The sequence below is a fragment of the Athene noctua genome, chromosome 14 (genome assembly GCF_965140245.1).
Source record: "Athene noctua chromosome 14, bAthNoc1.hap1.1, whole genome shotgun sequence".
In the NCBI taxonomy this organism is placed as follows: domain Eukaryota; kingdom Metazoa; phylum Chordata; class Aves; order Strigiformes; family Strigidae; genus Athene; species Athene noctua.
In genome coordinates, this window is record NC_134050.1 from 14,731,381 (window position 1) to 14,753,372 (window position 21,992).

The window sequence follows — 21,992 nt, forward strand, 5'->3', positions numbered from 1 at the left end:
CACTATATCCTAATTTAGTTAAGTAATGTTGCAGATGTTTGAAATAAATTGAAAACCCCTACACTTCATTTCCAGAAAAGAAGAAAAATATTTTAGCTCTAGATGAATATTTGCACCCAAGCCTTGATGTGAAGAAACAGATGGTCTGACATACAAATGCTAAGCCATCTCTAATATTCATATACAACATTTCAATAAAAGGTATAAGTAAGATACTTTTTTATAACTTCCTCTTTTAGATGAGAAATTATATTTTGTTTTGCTTATACACAATCATAGGTAGTGACTTCTTTGGAATTACAGTGTTGAGAGTCACAATTGATGACAGTCTGGAATAAGTAGGAGCTTATCAACCAACACGAAAAGATTAGGAGTCTGCTGAAGAAAAAAATGTAAATGGAGAATTCAGGACTGATTTTGAAATTGCTCCATTTCATTGATTCTTTCATAACAGCATACAGCTGGATAAAAATCATTTTGTTTCCATATTCAATTTTAACTTTAACAAGTGATCTCTGGGTACCGTGATACTCTTCAAAATGAATCTTTTTTTTTTATTATGTAAACTTGATACAATTCCAAGTGATCTATATTATTTTTCATTCTTTTTAAACTAGTATTTCTTCCTGTTGTGGTGCAAGTGCAAAAAAACCACTTGTTTGGAAGGAAGAGCTCTCCAATTAAAACTTGTATCTTCAATCACAGGGATGAACTGAATATCTGCTCTATCTAATCTTACTCTGGAAAGAGAATTGTATATGTACATGCATAAAAATGACTGGAAGGAAGCTGAGTTTAGAGGAAGTTAGTTTAATATCTCATTTGACTAGTATAGCACATAGGAATTAGATGACATTAATTTCCCTGTGTAACAGGACTCATAGTTACTTGTAATTTCTTTAGCTGACATTTGTCTTTCATTAAAATGTTGATGATGTAAAAGAAGCTTTTGCTTTTTCAGTCTTTTCACATTGTCTAAACTATGGATTAATAATGAAAGATGAAAAAGAATCATATGTTTTAATTAAGTTTTCCATTTTAAACAGCAAGCTACAGAAAAGGAGGTTTATAATATTTTTTTTCTGCTTCTTGTATTTGCAGAAATAACATGATTCTTCTCTTTAAATAGTGAGGAATACGTTGTACTGTAATGTATATAAATACATACACGAGGTGATGGTAAGAAAAGTGACAGTTGAAGCCGATACATCTTTTATGTTTACTCCTGCAGTTGGACATGTGCAAATCATGTGAAAAAATGTACCACCACGGTATCCTCCTGTGGGGCTAATCTAGTTTTAAAGAGGACGATGTGGTGCCTTATATTGAACTTCAGCATCTGTGTACTAGGAAGGTCTATTAGAACAAGGATAGAAATTAGTACTTTTCTCTATGGGTGCAAGAAGGGAAGAGGTCCTTTCAATAGGTGCCACTGCAGCTTTTTTTTTTTTTTTATAAAAAGTCTAATCAGTTTATATATTAGGATTAAATTACTGGAGTTCATTTGCCTGAAAGCTATCACTGAGGATCCAAATCCAAAACACTCCAGGAATCTTGCCTCTCTTCCTATACTCAAAATTGTAACCCAAATGCATTTCTTCTACTGCATCCAGAATGCACAATATACACAGGAGAGATGTGCCCCTGTGAAATATACTCTGACTTACGATGTCTTGCAGTTACTTTTTATATCTTGTTAAATAAGTTACTTCCACAAGTTTTTAGTTAGTAGTTATTAGCTACACCACTCAGAAATGTCTAAATATAAATATAAGGAGTATTAGTACTGCAAGATTTATATACTTTAAATATAAATTTTAATTTTGATCTTAATTACATGTTCATCTTTCATGTCTTACAAATACAAACAAGTATATCAATGAAAAACTTATATTTGCCTCTGAAGATTTTTATTGCCTCTGGTGATAAGTAATGAAGAAGCAAAGTTTATTGCAAAACAAGGATATTAGCATAGCCTGTCTATCATGGAAGCTGTAAAGAAGAAACTTCCTACTTCATCTAAGAAGAGACAATTTAGTCAAAAGCCTTTGATATGTATGGAAAAGCAACAACATTTTATACATTTAGAATGTGTCCACAGAAGTCAGTTGAAGGCTTCACACTTATTTCAGTGGGTTTTCAAACAGGTCCACTGATACATTCATTAATAAATGGCATTAGGTGGTCAAAATTGGCAGCTTCAGGCTTGTAAATATGAATATTATTATAAATTTCTTTCCTAATCAAACAGTTATAAATTGAAAGTGCTACTTATCTGCTACACACAACCTCATAATCTGTAAAACCAATTCGGCAGAGTTTATTAACGCTACAAATATGAATTATCTTATGTCTTTTGAAATAACCACAACCTCACTGTATGGGTATGAGAAACAAAAACCAAACAAGTAAACTATGCTTGTTCTTCCCTCAAGGTTTATTTTATAAATAACTAAATAAATAATTTAAAAGAACATATTCCAGAACAAATTAGAATTCTATGACCAGCTTGCCGTGCTACTATGAAATATGCTACAAAATATCAGTCAAGTATTCTGACTGCAGAAAACCTAAATCACATTAACCAGAGCACAAAGGAGGTGGCCTACATTTGCAGACTGAAGTTCCACACGTATTCTAAGAGTGTTCTGGTATAATTGCACTCTAACCACAAGCATGAGTATGTTTAGCCAGATGTTTCTTAGAAGCGACTAAAAGTACAGTTGGAAATTTACTTAATTCAATTTATTTGTATATCTAGTTGATCACAAACCAAAACATTTAACACAGCCCTTCACTACAGAATCTTTGGTAATGAAATTCTTCACAGTCTCAAACCAGAGAGTGGTATCATGTTATTTTTTGTGCTTATATTAGTATTCTACCAATCAAATGTGATCACTCAGAATGAACATATAAACACTGCCTATTCAAAAGACTTAATATAATCTAATATTCAAAGGTCTGGACATAGCACAAGTTTAAGCACAGTCTAAAGATGATTCAGAATAAATCTTGAAGCACTGGAAGCATGTAGGAAACACACCAAGAGGTTTCGAATGCCATACAACTGCATTCTCATTCAATATATTATAAATAGACCTAGGATATATTTAAGAAATCAGGATCCCTAATTGTTCCTCTCTCCTTAAGACAGTAAGACAGTGTCCAGTTGTATATTCACTACTTCATTTCTACAGCAACTGCAATTTCATCATTATTTTTCCTTCATAACAAGACACTAAAACTAAAAATATAAATGAAGAAGAAGCAGGAGCAGGGAAAACAGATCTCTACTGAGACTTCTCTCAGTTGGTTTTGAAAGTTAATCATCCTTTTAAGTTGTCCTATTGAAAATTAAAAATTAAAAAATTAGGGTATGTCTGAAACAACATACCTATTGCAACCTGATGCAATGTTTCCAATCTGTTTCTCAGAAGTTACATCAGGGTAACTGTGATGCTGAGATACTGTGAATTAAGATAAAAGCTAATTGTGACTGCAAAATAATTTTGCACTTAAGCAACGTATTTTATGGTTATTTCCTCTCTATGAATTTTAAATATCCATCAGAATTTCAATCTGTCTGCATCTGTAAAGATCTTGAGTATTTTTCCAAGGGGTTTCCTAGATTTAGGTTCCCTGGGACAGGTTTTTAAAGGGATTGGCCATGTTATAAAAAACACCTTAAGCATCTAGCACCCATTGACTCAGAAAACATCTCACACTATTTTAAAAAATGAGATAAGGTGTGTCTGAATTGCGTAACATCACCTTAGAAGTTTTCAATTCATTTTCATCAGAGGTGCTTTTTCGCACAGTGGACTCTAGAGCCATGGAATATCTTCCTAAAAGATGCCATGGGCTCTAAGTTTTATAGAGCTAAAAGATGCTATAGGCTCAAGCAGGAACTGGAACAGCATTTGGAAGCAGGAAGAGAGATCTGATTGATTGATACAAAATAAACATATCACATCAGAGTCAGGGGATCCCTGGAACTGGAAACAGTCAGAGGCTGGGATGGCATTAGTGTGAAAATATATGCTTTTCCTGTTCTTCCTCGTGTCCATTTCCGATGACTACTGGAGTCAAATGGATGTTTGGCTGTTTCTTCCTCTTTATACCAAAGATTTCCTTTCCAGTTTTCTCTGTTCTTGTATAGCAAACTTAGCCCTTCAGATGCAGTATTTGATAATTTTTTATTAAGATTTGTTTTCCCTGTGTGGAAATTCATACCTATAGGTCAAAAAACTGTCTTTCCTTAACGTAAAAGTAGTGTAATTTACTTTTCTGACGTGCAACACCAGCTAGTGGACATGAGAACCTGAATCTGTGTGAAAACACAGGCTTAGGGCTGACGTGTTTCATTCAAAACCTTAAGTTGCTTACTTTGAGTTTCACATAGGTAATAACCTTAGTACAAAAAAGGCTTTCAACTGCACCCTTACAGCTAACTTCTAACATATAGCCACCAATATATTGTATTATCATAATAATTTCAAGGAATCAAAAGAAACACTTTCATAAATGGAAATATTGTTGAAGAACTGCTGAAAGACATGAGGTATTTAGGTATCACTTTCTAGAACTCCGTAGCGCTTTGGTAATTTCAAAGCAGCACAGACTGCATTCACTTACAAATTTTCAAATTCCTCTTTGGAGCTCTTCCCTTATTAGCTTGATATGTAATAGCAAAGACGATATTTTTCTGCTCTGGTGTACCTTAAATGTTCTGCATTTAGGAGACCTCAGCAGCTTGCAATAAAGCTAATTTTGCAGTAAGCTTTCAGTTATATCATGCACTCAACGTATACTGACAACAGTCCATATAAGACAACCAGCTTGCATAAGAGAATGAACAAATACTAATCTGACATGTAAAGACAATACAGAAAATGCATTTATAAGGCAACACTCACACACATTCATTCACATTTATTTTCCTATGCAAAAAAAAAGATTTTTACTAACTCAAGTACTCAGCGTACATACTTTAAGAGGAGTGACTTTTTCAGTTGCTTAACCAACTGCACAACTCTACACTTGCTATGACACGGCTAACACTGACAAGAAAAGAGCACTACTATAAAAGCCTGCGTAGGTGTGCATGTCAACATCATTACCTAGTTTACCAACTAACCTTCTAATTCTCACAGTATCATTTAACCATTTCCTGTCTTCTAGCAGTCAGTCAAGAACATTAAACAAATATCATGTATCTTGAGCTCGTGAAGCACAGAAAACTAACTCTTCCAGAACTCAAATGAAAAATGGCAGATTAGCTTTACTTTAAAAAAAAAAAAATACAAACCTCTTAGAGAGGTTTGTTAAGGACCATTACAGAAACTGAGTCTATAAATGTTACCTTTTTGGAGAATAGCTGCAGTCTCAGCCCTGGCATTGGTGATGCCAGCTGAACATAGGATCTGACTTTGATCAGTGAAGAGCAGTGTTCTCCTCTTACAGATCACACTGCAAGTGGGCCTATTGCAAGGAACACTTTTCTCCTTTGTGAAAACTATTTCAATAAAACAAGTTAAACAATGTTCTTTTTCATTACATAAACCCTCAGTTTCCCCTCACTTCCAAACTTGAACTTCATATTAATTCCCAGCCACTTAATGCATTCAAACATTTTACACCAGCATAGCTGTCATAATGTAAATTCCTTATAGCAGATTCAGCTGACGTGCAATTAGCACCTATATTCTGTCACGGGTGATTTGCTGCTTATCATCGTAGCCCTTTTCAGTAGCTGTAACTATAATTCAGAAAAGTGTTTTTCTCAGTGTTTGTTAGCACAATGCATATGGAAGGGAACAGAAAGAGGCAAAGTGAGAGAAGAGACTCACCTATAAAGTTAACTAAACTTTAGCTATTTGTGGAAACTGACTATAATTTTTCCAGGTCAGCAGAGGGAGAATTCTCACTATGGCCTACTCACAGCCAGTTCTTAGCATCAAGTGTTCATGTTGGTCTGATGGTGGGATATGTTATCTGAGAGTATGCAGAGAGACCCAGAGTGCCTTTGTCAATCACTGTTATCTTGAAAAGTGGCAGACTGTAACCTGATAGGATAAAGTATTTCTTTTTAGAAAAATCCTTACATTTTCAAAAGAAGTGGTAACCCCTTCTGAAGTCTGATAGACCCAAAATTACACTATAGAACACTTGGAAGGTGAAAAAGACAACAAAATAGAGAAAAGGGTTAATTAATCTATTAATGCATCCTGATGCAGAAACCCTCCATTCACTACAGCCCCTAAAAGAAAATCTGCAGTTATCCTGTGACTGTTGCAGAATCTCAGCAATATGTAGGCAAATGGATCCTGACACCAGAGCAAAGCAGCAAAGGTAAAAAGTTTTCAGTTACAAATTAAAAGGAACTCTATGATTCTTAATGAATCTCAAAAACCAAACCACAGTACAGTTATGCCTATTTTAATTTCTTTACCTTCCTTAGCAAACCTCTGTTTGTATTCCTTTGATGTTACCAATCTAAACTTGAGGTCTCTGTAAGTTTTCGCACATTTAGAAAACCTTAAGTTGTACAAACCTACATAAAATGTCTGTGTACACTACACTGACTTTTGAAATCCTGCAACTTCAGTACACCACCCGCATTTTAACAGTAGATTTTGGTTTAGTATCTGTAATAAGACTGTATTCCAGCTTCCAGAAAGAATTACAAATGTCTCGTAAACAGTTACATCAATGATCAAATCCTGTAACTAAATTTCAAAGTATGGTGAGCCTTGTCTATAAATAATTTTCTGATCTTAAGGGTTAGAACTGTGATCTTATTTCAACAGAACACATCAGGGGCATATATCAATCTACAGTATTTCCAAGTCAAAACAAATGCAAAAGATGTATCTTCACATATAGTAGTATGTTTTAAAATGTCGGAAATGTCAACCACTTACATACTTTCATATTATCCCTAATTAATACAAATTGCATTTAATTTCACATTTAGTAAAACATATTGCTGCCCAAAATAAGGACTATAATTTTTATCAGCAATTATTATTACTGATGTATCAACACAATTATTTAAATTCAATGTATATAGAAGCAGAATCCATGCAAGCATTTACAGCTTTTGTGCCCTCTGTGTTTCTTCCCTAATTTTTGTGGCTTGGAGCTCCTCCAGATGCTGTCTCTGACTTTGTGGTTTTGTATTTGAGATCCCATCTCTTGATTCATAGCATTCCTTGATTGACAAACAGATTCAGATATGAAGATTGTTACCTGTATATAATCTGCATCTGACAGCTGCATTGCTGTTTTCCACTCGTGGTGAAACTACTGTTTCAGACTTTACCCATTTCTTGGGTCTCTGAGTCATTGTGTTTACTGAGCTTTTCAATAACTGGTGACATATGTGATCTCCACACTGCAAACTGCACTTCAGATTTGGAGGATTTTCCTTTTTTTCCCTCCCCCTTCATAAACTAAATTATTTAAAAACAACACAGGGTTTTGTATTTCTAAACTGATGTGCCTCTTAATTGAATGCAGAACACTTTCAAACTATTTCCCATTAGAGGCCCACTTTTTTCTGATTTGAATGCACAGTATAATACCTTCATTGGTAGATTAAAATGGTTTGACTAGAAGTAAAACCTATTATTATATGCTTTTTTAGCAGTTTTGTCTTGTATAATGTAGGATGAATTATGTAAAACATACCAAACAGGATACTCTACAAGCTGCTACTTGCATGCTGCAAACAATCACAGTTTCACTGATAGACTGGGACTTAGCATCTTAAAATTCCTGTGGAAATCAAGTGCATTTTAAGTATTGGGTTTGATTATTTAATCAGACAACTTGCATTTTGCCCTGGCTAATTTGGAAGGCTGATAATATTTTACTCATAAAATAATTGTGCACCTGTTGTGATGGAAACCTATTCAAACAAATCTTAATAGACATGAGGATTCACTCCCAACATGAGTGTGTTAGCCTCTCATTACTGCTATCTACAGAGCAACAAATTTTAAACAGATATTGAGCAGGTCTCTGCTTAATCTTATATAACTCTTAAAGAACATTTGTGACAACATGACTAACATTAAACTTTGTTAATTCTATTGATGCAGACCAAGGTAAATATTAGCATATGTGGGTCAAACTAACAGGAATTTAAAGAAAAAAGGGTAAGAAAAAATATGTATATAATAACAGGATTTCAGTGTTAATGACAAAGAACCACTTCTTATCAAGCTGCCTGGGTATAAATCTATTAATTTTATTAACACAGAGGGTAATACCTACAATGAAATCATGGAATCAGGACAGACTATGTCCTTAATAGGTTTCTATTTCTGTTTTCTCTGTTCAGACAAGTTTCCTATGGAAACTGTTTCAATATAGCTCTCTCAATTTGCTTTACAATTCATATATTCATTTTAATTGATGAGACTTCATCTTTTTAGCATTTTTGAAATTTTTCTCTATGGGCAAATCATGCCAGAGCCAAAAAAAATTTGGTGGGAGTGGAAAAAAGAGAAATTACTTTAATCCAAAATAAATATCCGGGGGAGAGACAGAAGGGAGATGGTGTATTGAGACCAATTCACCCACCAAGTAAGGAGGTGGTATCATGAATGACCTGATTGGAGCAAGGGGATCCCTATTAGCCTGAAATCACTTTAATGTTGGCAGGCAGAGGTGAAAACAAGGAAAATGAGCCCAGTTTGGCTAGATCTGCCCTTTGGCAGAAAACTGTCAGATGTCATCGGTCAGATCTGAAGTGAGATGACACAGTTAGACAAATCAAGACCTCTTGAAAAAAATACTGATAGTTAACCTCTTCCAAAGGGTCAACTTGTTTAAACAGAACAAGGACAACCCTTCCCGTATTTCTTCTTCTATTCCTCACTGAGCTTAGGCTTTTGAGACAGCGGCTGTGTCAGGTTGCACATTATGTTCTTGCTATTCTCAGTTGCATGTGAGTTTCCCAAAAGTGCTCATATTTCATTTTTTTCTGAGTAGTAATACTATGTTCCTTAAATTTTACATATGACATTTCTGAACCATCTCTGGGTCCAGAGTTTGTTAAGTTCCCCATAAGATATTTTTATGTATCTCTTAAACAAACAAAAAAATCTGGTATCTTTGATATAATTAGCATGCTCTTGTTTCCACACAACATCCATACACCAAGACCCCACTTCAAGACCGGGTCCCTATTCAGAAAGGGAGTTTAAAACCAACTGAGGTGAAAAGGATTGCCACATAGGTTCTCATTAATCAGTGCCAAAGTTTGATGTTGCTCAGAACAGGGATATTTTGTGCAAAAGGTTTCTTTCCAAATTAACTGCAGAGAGGGATGATGTAAGGAATGAATAACTATGTTTTTACTTTTAAACCTGAAGAGTCAACTGAATGTAGTGTAACAGAAGATGGGCAGGGAACAACCATTCCCTATCCATTATAATACAAGATTTAGGGGACACCTACAAGGTACTAGGTTCAAATATACAGCATATTGTTAACTGCTGAGCTTATCCCCACAGACTTTCCATCTGTCTATTAAAGGGTTCAAAAGCGATTGGACATATTCATAGATGATAATTCTATCAAGGGCCATTAAACCCAAATGTACCACCTCTGAATCAAGAAGCCCATTAATCATATTCCGTGGGAAATTGGAAGAGTATATTGAGGAAATAATACTGTATGTTTGCCCTTTCCTTACACCCTTCCCCAGGTTGCTCAGTATCCATAGAGACAGAACACTACAGGATAATATGTTCTTTATATTTGACAATAAATCAAAGATTTTCTTAATATGAAGCTCCTGATAAAGTACAGGTACAGGTTTCCACAGAATCCAAATCAATCAGAAAATTTCAGCCCTTTCAGTACTGTGTCTATATGCATCTTTCTAGAAAAACACTTACATTCATTAATTTGTTAGAATTTGACTTTATATGTCTACAGCAACAAAAAGCCAAAAGCACTGATGATGAAACAGAAGAAATAGAGCTTCTACCCTTGTTTTAGCAGTACAGACTCCTACATATGCACTTGCTTTTTCATATGAACTTGTATATTTGTCTTCTGTAGGAGTTTATTTTGCTAAAGGTAAGCAGCTTCATTGGTGACTAAGCTGGGACTTGAGTCAAAAGGATATTTGCCACTGACATCCACTGTCAGAAGAGAAGGCCTTAAGTTCCAAGTGGTGATACACTTCAACATAGAAGTCATTTGACTACAACTAAAGATTCTGTATTTATTTTTAAAAAATTACTGATATAATGAAAATTAAAAATACATATATACAATACCAAAACAACCTACCAACAGAAGAAAATAGCAAATTTTCAAAGAAAATGTGAAAAAAACCTTACTTGTACTTTTTCGTTTATATTCAATCCTTTTTCTGCTAAAAAAATAAATGGCAACTGAAAATAGAATCACAGAATGGTTTGGGTTGGAAGGGACCTTAAAGCTCATCTGGTTCCACGCTCCTGCCATGGGCAGGGACACCTTCCACTAGCCCAGGTTGCCCAAAGCCCCGTCCAACCTGGCCTTGAACCCTTCCAGGGAGGGCGCAGCCACAGCTGCTCTGGGCAACCTGTGCCAGGGCCTCACCACCCGTATCATTATCCTTCTTATTCCTTTTTCTCATGAACAGATGATATTATGTCTTAGTACTCTATTTGGGATGGAGTTCCACAGAGCACATCATGTAAGTGAACTGTCCCATTGATTTCAGTGTAGTATATATTTAGTTCATGTATTTTGCCTGGAATTGTTAAGCTTAGAAACATACACTGGTAAGGTAAAAAATATATAGATACATGTGATTGCAGTGAGTAACAAATTCATTGTGTGCCTGGAAATATATGGCATGCACCCTGGTTCATATTATTTATAAAATGTATTCAAAAATATGGTGAACTTGATTTATGTGAAAGGTTGATTACAATGTAATTTATAGTTGTGGAGTTTTAAGAACTAGAAATGGTAATAGCCATTAACTTTTAACATTAGAAGCAGGCATGATTGTGGTAGGTGCTACTGAAATATGACCCTCTGACCAAAAGACCAGAGCAACAAAAATGTTTACTCTTTTTTTTTTTTCACTAAGTACAGCTTCAAGCCTGCCAAGACTTACATGTACATAATTTAAATAATAGCACTTTGTACAGTGAGCAGTCCCATTCATTTCCACAGAATCACCCTCTGTCTGTACACTTCAGGGTCTGTCTATTTAAATGCAGAATCTGGAGAAAAGTGTTTCATATCAAAAAAAGGTCAAGATGACATAAGACCACATAATTTAATCTAGTTCACGCTTTGATTAGTCTAATTGTATCAGTATCTTAATCATAACAAATGGATACAATGGGGCATGGTAAGTTTAGCCAAAATATTTTTCTTTTGTAATCCATTACCTTCTTCAAGCAAATCAGACTAAAAAATATGCAAACATTAACTGCTGAAAGCGCTTATGAAATATTCCGTCATTCAGAAAGGTACCACTAAATTTAGAAGGTCAGGTTAGACCTGGAAATGTAGCTTTTGTAACACATAATGGTTTGAGAAATGGCAAAACAAAAATATGTCTCTGATTTGGAGATCTAGAACATAAAGCTAAACATATCACTTCACTGGATCATGGTAATAAATACATGATAAGAAACCTTTATAGCCTGTGGTATATTTCTAATCAGGACCAATTTCTTAAGGATTTGGGGGTAGGGGTTCTGGGTTGCGTTGTTTTGTTATGTTTTGTTGGATGCTTTGATTGGTTTCACTAATTGGAACCAGTTGATCCTATTTCCTGTGTATTGATTTTTTAAATCCTAGCAGTTAGCAATGATTCTAATGTATCATAACACTTTAGACCTTAATCATATAGTGGGGCTTTTTGCTTGTAGCTTTTGTTTGAGTTTTAATTAAGAAGACCTTGTGTCTCAAAGCCTGAGCTGGGTTTTTAATTGCTAGTATGTATATCACACAGACTTCAAAAGAAATAAAATATGTTTATAACAGAGAGCACAAAGGAGAGCTTTGAAACGTCTATAGCCATACAAAGTGACATAATTAAAAACCTCTGAGTGCCTCTGTGATATAAGTCTTATATATATTTATTTATACATATTTATAAGGCAGGCTGTTATATACCCTTAGAATTCATGAGAAAGAAATTTCAGCAATTATACTGAGAAATAATTACTGCAAATCCAGACTACAGTGTTGGTCAGGGCTACAGGAAAACATCAGATTTATTTTCCTCAAAATGGTCTTCACGTCTGATATAGTGCACCAAGAAACACCCAAAAGCTTATCTGTGAAGACAAATATTATAAAATGGAAGCAAAAATAGCATTTTAAAATGTTTTGTAAATCATGCATATTTTAAGAAAAAATTTAATTCACTGTAAAAACACAGAAACCATAACTTTCTCAAGGATTCATTCATGCAGAACTCTCTCCAAGACTCTTCCAGAAATGGATAGTGTTAAATTACTAGATTCAAACAGTTGTGCCTCACTGTTCTCTTCCAGTCAGTAACGCACACACAAAAAACTGCTCCTAGAAAACACCTCTTCCCATCTCTTCTGTGTCCTAATACCGGGGACAAATCTGATTTTCAATAATGTTTATAATGTATTTTACAAGGAGACTATCAAGTGGGGTGAAGTTGCTTCATTTTACTAAATTCAGCATTTCCTAGGAAACAGGAATGCTGCCTCCCACCTATCCAAATATTCTGAGGCCATTAAATGTGTACACGTCACATGAAATAGGAGGTTTAGGCTCTTTTTAATAAAGCAGAAAATATAAAGGGGGAAGGAATTAGCATGGGAAACATAATGTAAACAGCCTTCTGTGTTGGATAAAGCTATGGACACATCAATCACTATCCTTCCCAAAATAGAGTATACTGTACAAAGACAGCATGTGACATTCAAGTCACAATGCCTATAAATATAGATAGTTCCAGCTGTAAACACCACCGATGGAAGCCAGAGAGCTAACCTGCAACACAGTAGCCAGTGACCCAGGAGTCACTCTTCGAAAAGACTGCTAGACCAATTCTGACCCTTTCACGATAACATCATTGCTGAAGTTACTTAAAGACTGACCTTTCTTATTTGATCTTCAAAGACCCTGCATGCTGAGAAAGACCATTGCGGGCTATTTCAGTAGGACAACTGCCTGATGCATGCAAGACTATGCTATTCCAGAGATTTATATTTGGAACAGAAACAGAAAACTTAAAACAGACTCTGTATAGTGATAAATGATGCTACTCTGCCTAGCTGTGGCTGCTGAAGAAAAACTAGATAACTAAGCAAGAGAAATACATGCAGCAAGGGAGGGCAAGGACAGAACTCTGTGCACCCAAATACCTGGAAATTTAGAAGAGACCCCTTGCATCACTTTGTGTATTAAAATACATGATAACAAAAATTAGAATGAAAAGTATTCCCCGGTCCTGATTTTTATATAAAAAACCAACACTGTAAAAGCTGGACATAAGCCTAACAAATTGCTTGTATACCTTAAGTGTATATAGTAGCATGCACACACTGGCAAATAGCATACAATCAAATGATTTGCATAGGCAGCTGTGGGTTTTTTCCAGGTGAGCAGGTCATTTAACTCAGCTCAACTGCTTTATAGACCTTTGAAAATTTGACCTATGTGTTTCATTTATAAACATATCAAATGAACAAGCAGACTTATTTAACCACTGGAATTTGACTACAAAGCACTCTGCCAAATGCTCCTCTGAGTTTCATGCAACCTCCCTGAAGTCAATGGCTTGTTTGGCTGGAATTCAAAGAAGAATTGGGACCATTATCAATAACTGAAATCCTAATAAAGAAACTCAGAAAAAGCAGTTTTACAAATGAAGCACACTATACAAGAGTAATTGTGAACAGGGACAATTCCACTTAGAGAAAAAATAAATGATTCACTGTTTGTTACTTTTGTATTGGCTTCTATTGTTTGAATTAATAGACATAGTTCATAATTATATCTTGATTAACAGTATTGTGTTCTAAATATAGAAGGTAAAGCAAGAAAATACCATTTTTATCTGTTTCTCTCAGCCAATTATCTTTTCTTCTCATCTATGTGCTTCCCAAACATGAATAGAAACAGTTTGTGTCAGTGGTACATTTTTTTCTGCTTTCATCCTGTTTTCTGGCACTGATTCTTAGTGAACTGCCTTCCCACAACCAAGATGCTAGTCTTTCACTGAAGGGGGGAGGGTTGTAGTTGTGCAGACACAGAGGAAGACTATGTGCTCAGGTTATCCTTAGCAAGAACAACGCCTTCTCTCTAAAATAAACAACTCCCTGTAACAGTCAGTGCAAAGAGCACACAGGACCACACCTCACTTTCTTATAATCAAGATTTTTTTTTTCCCCTAATGCCCTAATTTATTTATTTTTACTGCATTGCTTCATGTCTTTAAGTTAGGCTCTCAGTAATATGAGCAGAAAGTCCACACAAATGCCAAAAATATCAGCCAGTTAAATAAATTGATTTAGAATCTAATGGAAATTAAGGCAAAACACATTTGACCTCCCAAAGACAACACATTTTCAAAAGTAGTTCTTTCAGACCTCAGCATGCCCTGCCAGTTACCCAACTGGAAATTCGTTCAGCACTATGAAAATGAACTTCATGATTTGAAAATCTATCACCTTGAACACCTAAAAGATTTTTTTTTTTTTTTAACTATGCTTCTTTGGCAGATTAAAAATTCTCTCTGATTCCCCTACTTTGCTTTATTTCCTTCTTGTAATCCAGTTTTCATGCTGCCATGGGCTAGACTGTTGGTGGGGGTTTTTTTCTGTCTGAGATGGTTTAAGGAACAAAAATGCTAATATGAGTTAATACCAGGCTATTAGGTTGATAGCGATTTTATCAGTCTGGAGCTAACCAGCCTGCAGACATTGGCTAGGCCACTAGCTTGGGAGCCCAAAGGAAAGGAGTCCTGCTTCAGACCTGTCACTGCTCCTACTGTGTAACTCTGAACCTTGTTTCTTTCTTCTATAAAACAACACTAATGTCTTTGTCGAGAGGTTTGAATATGGCAAGTATAAATCGGGACATAACAGCAACCATTGTTTATCTTCCATGTTTGTGAATGCTTTTTTCTATTTCTGCTTGTTCATGAAAAATGTTAAATGCAGTTGCAGTAGCAAAGATTCAGTATTGTGTCTTTCTGGAGGTCACCCAGTAATGGAGAGGAATACTGCAGACATTAAGACCTCTTAAGGATAGGTTTCTGGGGATGAGACACAGGAAGTCAGTTGGGGAAACTAACCGAATGTCAACACATAAATCTGGTGAGCCTGATCAGGTGATACTTTTTATAGAGCTAATAGGCTATACACCCAGAAAAGGGAGTTGATTGAGTTGAAAATTCTTCCAAATCTGAATGAGAATGCTTTGTAGGTAAATGAGAAAAGGGTTAGGAGCAAGAACTCTACCCGTTCACTCTGCGATGAATATATATACTAAGAAAATAGGAGGAATTACAAAAATACAGAAGAACAACCTTTTTTTTTTTTTTTTTTAATAAATGAAAGCCCATTAAAAAGCTTTCTGTGTCACATAAAAGAATAAAGAACATTATTCTGCATTGCTAGAGATCCCACCTCTTTTAATTTTGATTCACTAATAGCATTCAAGTAGTTTCTATTTAAAGACTAAGTAGCTATATTGTGCAATTAATGGACAAACTAGCATTCAATGTTTTCCACACTATTAAGAGACAATACAGCTTTAAATAGAATGCGATTTCAAGATATAATTTTGTTGGATTTTATTACAGTCAATTTTAACATGTTCCTGTAAAACTGCATACTATATTTCTGCCAGTGACGTTACTACAGGATTTCTTATCTGCCTAATATATAAGCATTGACACAATTCTACCAAAAAAATCCAACGGGAGAATCCAACAGATTTTAGTCCTGAATCCACTGAAGGAACCACTTATAACTTCCTTATTAGAAAGAGACAACCTTTCATCTGCTTGTATAATAAAAAAATTGAACTACCTTATGTTTCCTTGGTGGAAATGCAAAACCCCAAGTATCAGTTTTCATCAAAAAGCATCTTTCTTTTTTTTTTTAAAAAAAAAAAAAGGTAAATATTTATTAATATGATGCACATGATTCTTTGTTTCCACATATTTGTAGTTGCAATTTAATAAAATTACACCAATGAAGAGACATAAATCTTAGGTACCTCGTGTACTCCTCAAACATGCCTTATGACCCCTTCTCACAGCACAGAAAACACTTTTCAAATTTGTTGCATAATCAATAACACTGAATTTCTTTTCATGAAGAAAATCCATGGAAGAACTGAAGGGTGGGGAAAAACACTTCAAGTTTTCTAAGTAGTATTTAACTGTCAAGAGAATTCTACTTTTACTAGATTGCTGGTTCAACAAATCTTGGAATTACTGGAAAGTACTGTCTATATACACAACAAAACTTGCACTGATCTCAGTAGGTCCTGAATTTCATCCAGAGATGCTCTTTCTCCACAGGAATAGCAGAAATATATACAAATATCCTTTTTTTTTTCCTAATTTGAATCAAAGATTTAGAACAGTAATCACTGAACTACCCCCTTTTATAATCTGAAAGGTTTCTACATACAGTTTATGCAACTGTGAAGAAACGGTACCAAGTACTAGTAACTCCATATTTTCAAGATGTTTATTCCTCTTCCTCTGGTCACAGAGATATATGGCTAATGTCAATGAACTAATGTAACTAACCTGGTGTTTGTGATAACATCCTTGATACTGCTTATAACCGATTGTGACATACTCCAATTTATTTATTTAGCAGACGCATCCATCAGCTCAAAGATAAACATTAAAAAACTCACAGGGTGAGTTGACCGGAAAGAGAAAAGCACCCTCTAGTTATGATTGTTATTTCTATTATTATTTCTGAACTTTAAAAATCCCCAATTCCTTTTTTAAAATGTATGCAAACATTTAAAATTTGATCTAGTGAGATACCTTTAATTTCTCCAAGAAGATCACTTGTGTTTAATTTTTCCATCTTCTCCTTCCAGTCTTTAGAAAGTAGCTTTTCCATGCAGGATGAATCTATTTAAAAAAAAAAAAAAAAAAAAAAAAGAGGAATTATCAAATATATTCTCACACATCAGGAAAACAGGTGTCACTTTCATTTTAAAACTATTCTCCCTGTACTAGTTGGACCATAGTTTCAAAGGGAAATGAACTTGTAGCCAAACAGAGTTCTTATTTAACTGCATTATAAATCCAGAGTAATTCCACTGAGGTTAATGGAGTTACTATGGATTTAACAAGGGTCTAATTGAAAGAAAAACTGCGTTCAGGATTTATGCATGCTAACTGCCAATTTACATGCATAGATTGCCAATGTATATACAAATTCTGTCTTTTTCATTTGAGAATGATTGTACACTCGAAATTATACATGAAGATTTAGAAGCTTTTTTTGGAAATTTGGCACACAGTGACATCTGAAACCCATTTTTATACCCATGTCAATACAAAAGTTACTCATATAAAGTCTCCATGGAATTCATAAAAGCACTCTACATATTGGATGTTCACAGTATCTGAAATTTTCTCAGTACACTATAAAAACATGCAATGATTAGAAGATAGGCTTTCCTAATTTGAAGTTCAGAATACATTTCAAATCCTTGTCCCAATCTGGGAGGCCTGCTGTAGGCAAAACTGTCACTGAAGTCATTACACTTAGGAGAAAGTAGAAGACTGGACTTAGTAAGTTTCCTATGATCACAACCCAGTTTCACTAGAAAATTTGATATTGAGCATAACACTTTTTTTCAGTTCCTAAATTAAACTAATTGGCTCTGAAGTCTAAATTATACATAAGCTTCCAGATAATTTATGAAAGCTGATTTTTAAGATGGGAATTCTTATGGTTGATGTTGTGATCCAGAGTTTTATGACTTTGAGAACCACAATTCAGATTTCTAAACGATTATCAGGAAAAATTTACACACAAACTAACACTTGTTTTCCCTTCCCAGTTAGTAATAGTACAATCTCCATTAAACATTATGCATTTACTTTCACTGGTAGACAGACTCATCAACAATGTCTACGCTAAACTCTCTGAAAACTCTTTGGCCCAGTTTAGCAAGATAACAAAAACATTATTGAAATGCAACTCTATTCCTAAAATGAGTCTTTGCAAAGAGCCTTCACTGTAAGACCATGTATCACTCTGGGCGGTGCTGAGCGCATTGTTTCTTGTGCGTACACTGGGAACAGCCAAACACCTTAGCTGGTTAGAAACTCTCACAGCAAGCTGCCGTTTGTGTCAGGAGGAGGATCAATTGACACAATGCTCCCTAAATGACTAATAACGTTCCAAATTTTGACAACATTTCTACTGATCCCACTCCAGTCACTTATGAATTAATACTGGGGTATACAAGAAGGCAGAATTCAGCCTAACATATCTTCTCCTAAATTACCGGCAGATTAAGGCCAAATCGTGGCTCGAATTCTCATGCCAGCAGTCCAGTCAGAAGCACTCACACCAGTGAAAGCAAAAGCAAAAAGCCCAGATTAAGAATAGCAACACAGATCACATCGATGCAATGGGTAACAGTTTGTTCCACCTCAGAGGATTCTAAAAATATTCAGAGGGAGGAGAAGCATTCAAAGAGGTCACAAAAGGAGGAGTTAAAGATGGAGGGAGAAGTTTAAGAAAAAGGTCATATAGCAAATCACATTTTAGAGTGCAAGTAGTTTCAGACTAAAAATTCACATTAGCATCACTCAATTGAAACGAACAAACAAACAAACAAAAACCACCAAAAAACAGTTGAAAGCAAACCAAACTGTAACTACCAAAAGATCAAAGATCAGGTTTTAATTGCAACACATTTTCACCGTGCAAGCCTCTGTGGAAAGACAACACAGCTCGTAAATGTTTTTGAAGTAATATTTCAGTAGAAAAGCCAATTTATTTACTAATTATATCTTTGTATGAAAGAGACAAAATTAAGGAGCTGTAAGTTGCAATAGGCAATGTTAAAATACTTGTTATATAATAACAATTTACTTTTAACAATAAGAGGCACTTATTACTTTTATGAGTTCTGGCCTGATAATAGAAGAATCAAGAAATAACCATCAATTATCAATAGAACATTATAATTTGTCCTTTTTTGTGATATCATCATTAGTTTAAAAAGATGTTTCTGTGTTTCTCCCCTGCCAAAATTTCAGACCCCTCATCCCTGAAAAAAAAAAAAAATCTTTAGAGTTTTATTTAAAATTTATAATGTGTGCTATAAATTCTGTATTCTACTGCCTTTTCGCTATTTTCCTCGATTCATACAAAGAAGGAAAAACATTTAAATTAAAAAAAGGAAACAATTAGCATATCACAGGAGTTGATAAAATACTTTCCTCAGAAGCACTTGTTTTATTTCTTCTCTTACTGTTCTTAAGAACACCCATGTATATCTGTAGTGTTACGTAAGGGCAAAAACCGTATTTCTAAAGAGAGACCGAGAAAGAAATGGAGTGGAAAACAGATCTATCTGTGTGTCTTCTTTCTGATATAATTGTATTGCCAGTTATAATTTTTATCTCTATAAATGACTGAAAAATTCCTTACGAAACATTTCTTTAAACACCCCTATCTTATTCAAACTGTATGTTATAGCTCTGACCACACAATTTATACCTACTGTATTTGTTATTGGGAAATTACAAAAACACACAATAAGCCTTTTAATAAACTTTTTTTTTAATATAACACTGTAGAAATAGATTTTTTGAAATTCCTGTAAATTTTGAATTAGCAGGTTTAATCAGCATGATTTTTAGAATTTAAAATAATGATAATGTGTTAAAGCTCTCTGGAGGTCCTCCATTAGACAGGAAACTAAAATATAAAGGCTTATACTTGAAAGGCATATCTCCCTTCAAGTTCTGTATTCTGTGTTCAGAAATACACATTTTGAAAAGGTCTGTGAATCAGAAAGGGATTTTTTTCTTCTTTCTGTTCTGAAAATTAATTTTTACATACATCTATAAAGATATCTTCTGACATCGGTAAAATGTCTTCATCCATATTGATTCATGTTTTGATTTGATTCATTATAGAAACAAAACATCGACTCAGAATCCAGCACTGAACATTGAAGAAGCCCGAATTCACATCTGCACTGCATCACTCTCCCTGCACTGAGGCTCTGCTTCAGCACCATTCCAAAATCTTGTGGATCCCGACATTTTCAAAATTCAGGGGTATTCTTGTTAAAGACAATTATAAAAGAAGCAAAGAAAGAAATTAGCATTTATACATTTTTAGCTCTTCTCACTGACTTTATAAACCACAGTTGGGCTTATGCTGCAAAGTAGCATATTTTGTACTGACACATGTAAGATCAAATTTGTGAAGTTGCACTGGAGCAATTTATTATATTAGCAACACACAGCTTCTCATCCTTTATATTCTTCTCTTGTGAATTAGGAAAAATTTTCTTTCAAGGACAAACAAACAGGTTAAGTATAATTAGACTGAGATGACTAAATGAAATCATTGAGTATTATTTAATATCACGGTTTATTACATACTTTGTTAGCAATTTTAATTGTAGACTAAAGGAATTTAAAGTACAGTGAGAATCTTGTTAGACATGACAGCTTTGCAAAGGTGAATGAGAGGAGGATGTTAAAAGATAAATAAGCAGGAAAAAAAAAAAAAAAGCCTAGGTGTTAGATGAAAAGGATCTCTCCACAATGACAAAGCATCGATGAAAAGAATTAACATTTGTCCATTGGGTAATCAATCAGTCAAGGAATGGATGGAATCCAGCTCTTTGTTGCACGACCGGTGATGAAGAACGAGTGTGTTAGCTACCACAGCCAAGCTCTCAAGTTCTTCCGACTGAATGAAAGTCATCTTGTTCCTATCAAGGATAGCTTTTGCCTCTTGTCTCTTCCTTATTCTTCCCTTTTTTCTTTTTTCTTTTTTTTTTTTTCTTTCACTTTTACAGTCTTCAACAAGTTACAAACCCCAGCTATAGCTTACATGAATACTGTATGACCTTACAGTGGCCTGCACCTATGCTCATCGATTCTGGGGGGTTGTTCCTTTTTTTTCCCTTTTAATTCACTGAAGTAGCCTCTTATTACTTTCTTTGAAATACAGATACGAGAAAAAAAAAAAAAAAAAAAGCGTTCATGCCGTGTGTGTGTTTTTGTTTTTTATGGTAAAGTCATACATAAAAGAAAGCCTAAACGTGAGAGTGCTGCAGCAAAACTTCAAAGCACTGACTGTCAGACATTATTATTTCAAATCAGCTTTGACTTTTTGAGACTTAATAAAACAGTATAGTACAGACTGGCATATTTATAACACCTATACCAGTGATCAACTGAACTGTCTTATTCTTGCTGCTGTGCAGTGCCTTGTTATTTCTTTTATAATAAGCTTCCCTCAAAACATGTTGTAACAATACTGCAAACTGATAATTATTAATGATATGTGTTCTAAAACATGACTTGCTTTGCATACAATTCTTTTTGAATACATACATTACTTTGTGACAGAAGACAAAAGCACATTGATTTATTAATAATGATTGCAAATGCATAGCAAGTTCATAAACAATACAGAAATATAATTCAATCAAAGGTATAGGTGACATTTCTACATGTATCTGAACTGTTACATCTCAAGGAAAGAGGCACTCGGTAAGACTAAGACTAAGGTAGAGGAATTAAAAGAGAAATCAGGCATGCTACAAGAGAAACTGTTCTAAAACATTATCACATTCTCAGGAAGAGGAGGATAAACTTCTTTTCTGCATTTTAGAACATTATGACAGAATTAGTGGTACCTTTGTCTTTATTTCAGAACTATAGTCTGTAGTTATACCTCATTACAATTTAGTAGATATTGCTAAACATAAAAAGACTATATTTTCGCAAG

At 34.6% G+C, this 21,992-nt stretch overlaps 1 protein-coding gene across 4 annotated transcripts in view; it reads right to left on the reverse strand.

The window, feature by feature from the left end:
* SOX6 (SRY-box transcription factor 6) overlaps positions 1 to 21,992 on the reverse strand; it is a 380,340-nt gene that overhangs the window by 159,194 nt on the left and 199,154 nt on the right. For all 4 annotated transcript variants that reach the window (XM_074918734.1, XM_074918733.1, XM_074918732.1 and 1 more), the window contains one exon: positions 17,033 to 17,122. In XM_074918734.1, coding sequence (XP_074774835.1) covers positions 17,033 to 17,122 — 90 coding nt within the window. The remainder of the gene's footprint in view (positions 1 to 17,032; positions 17,123 to 21,992) is intronic.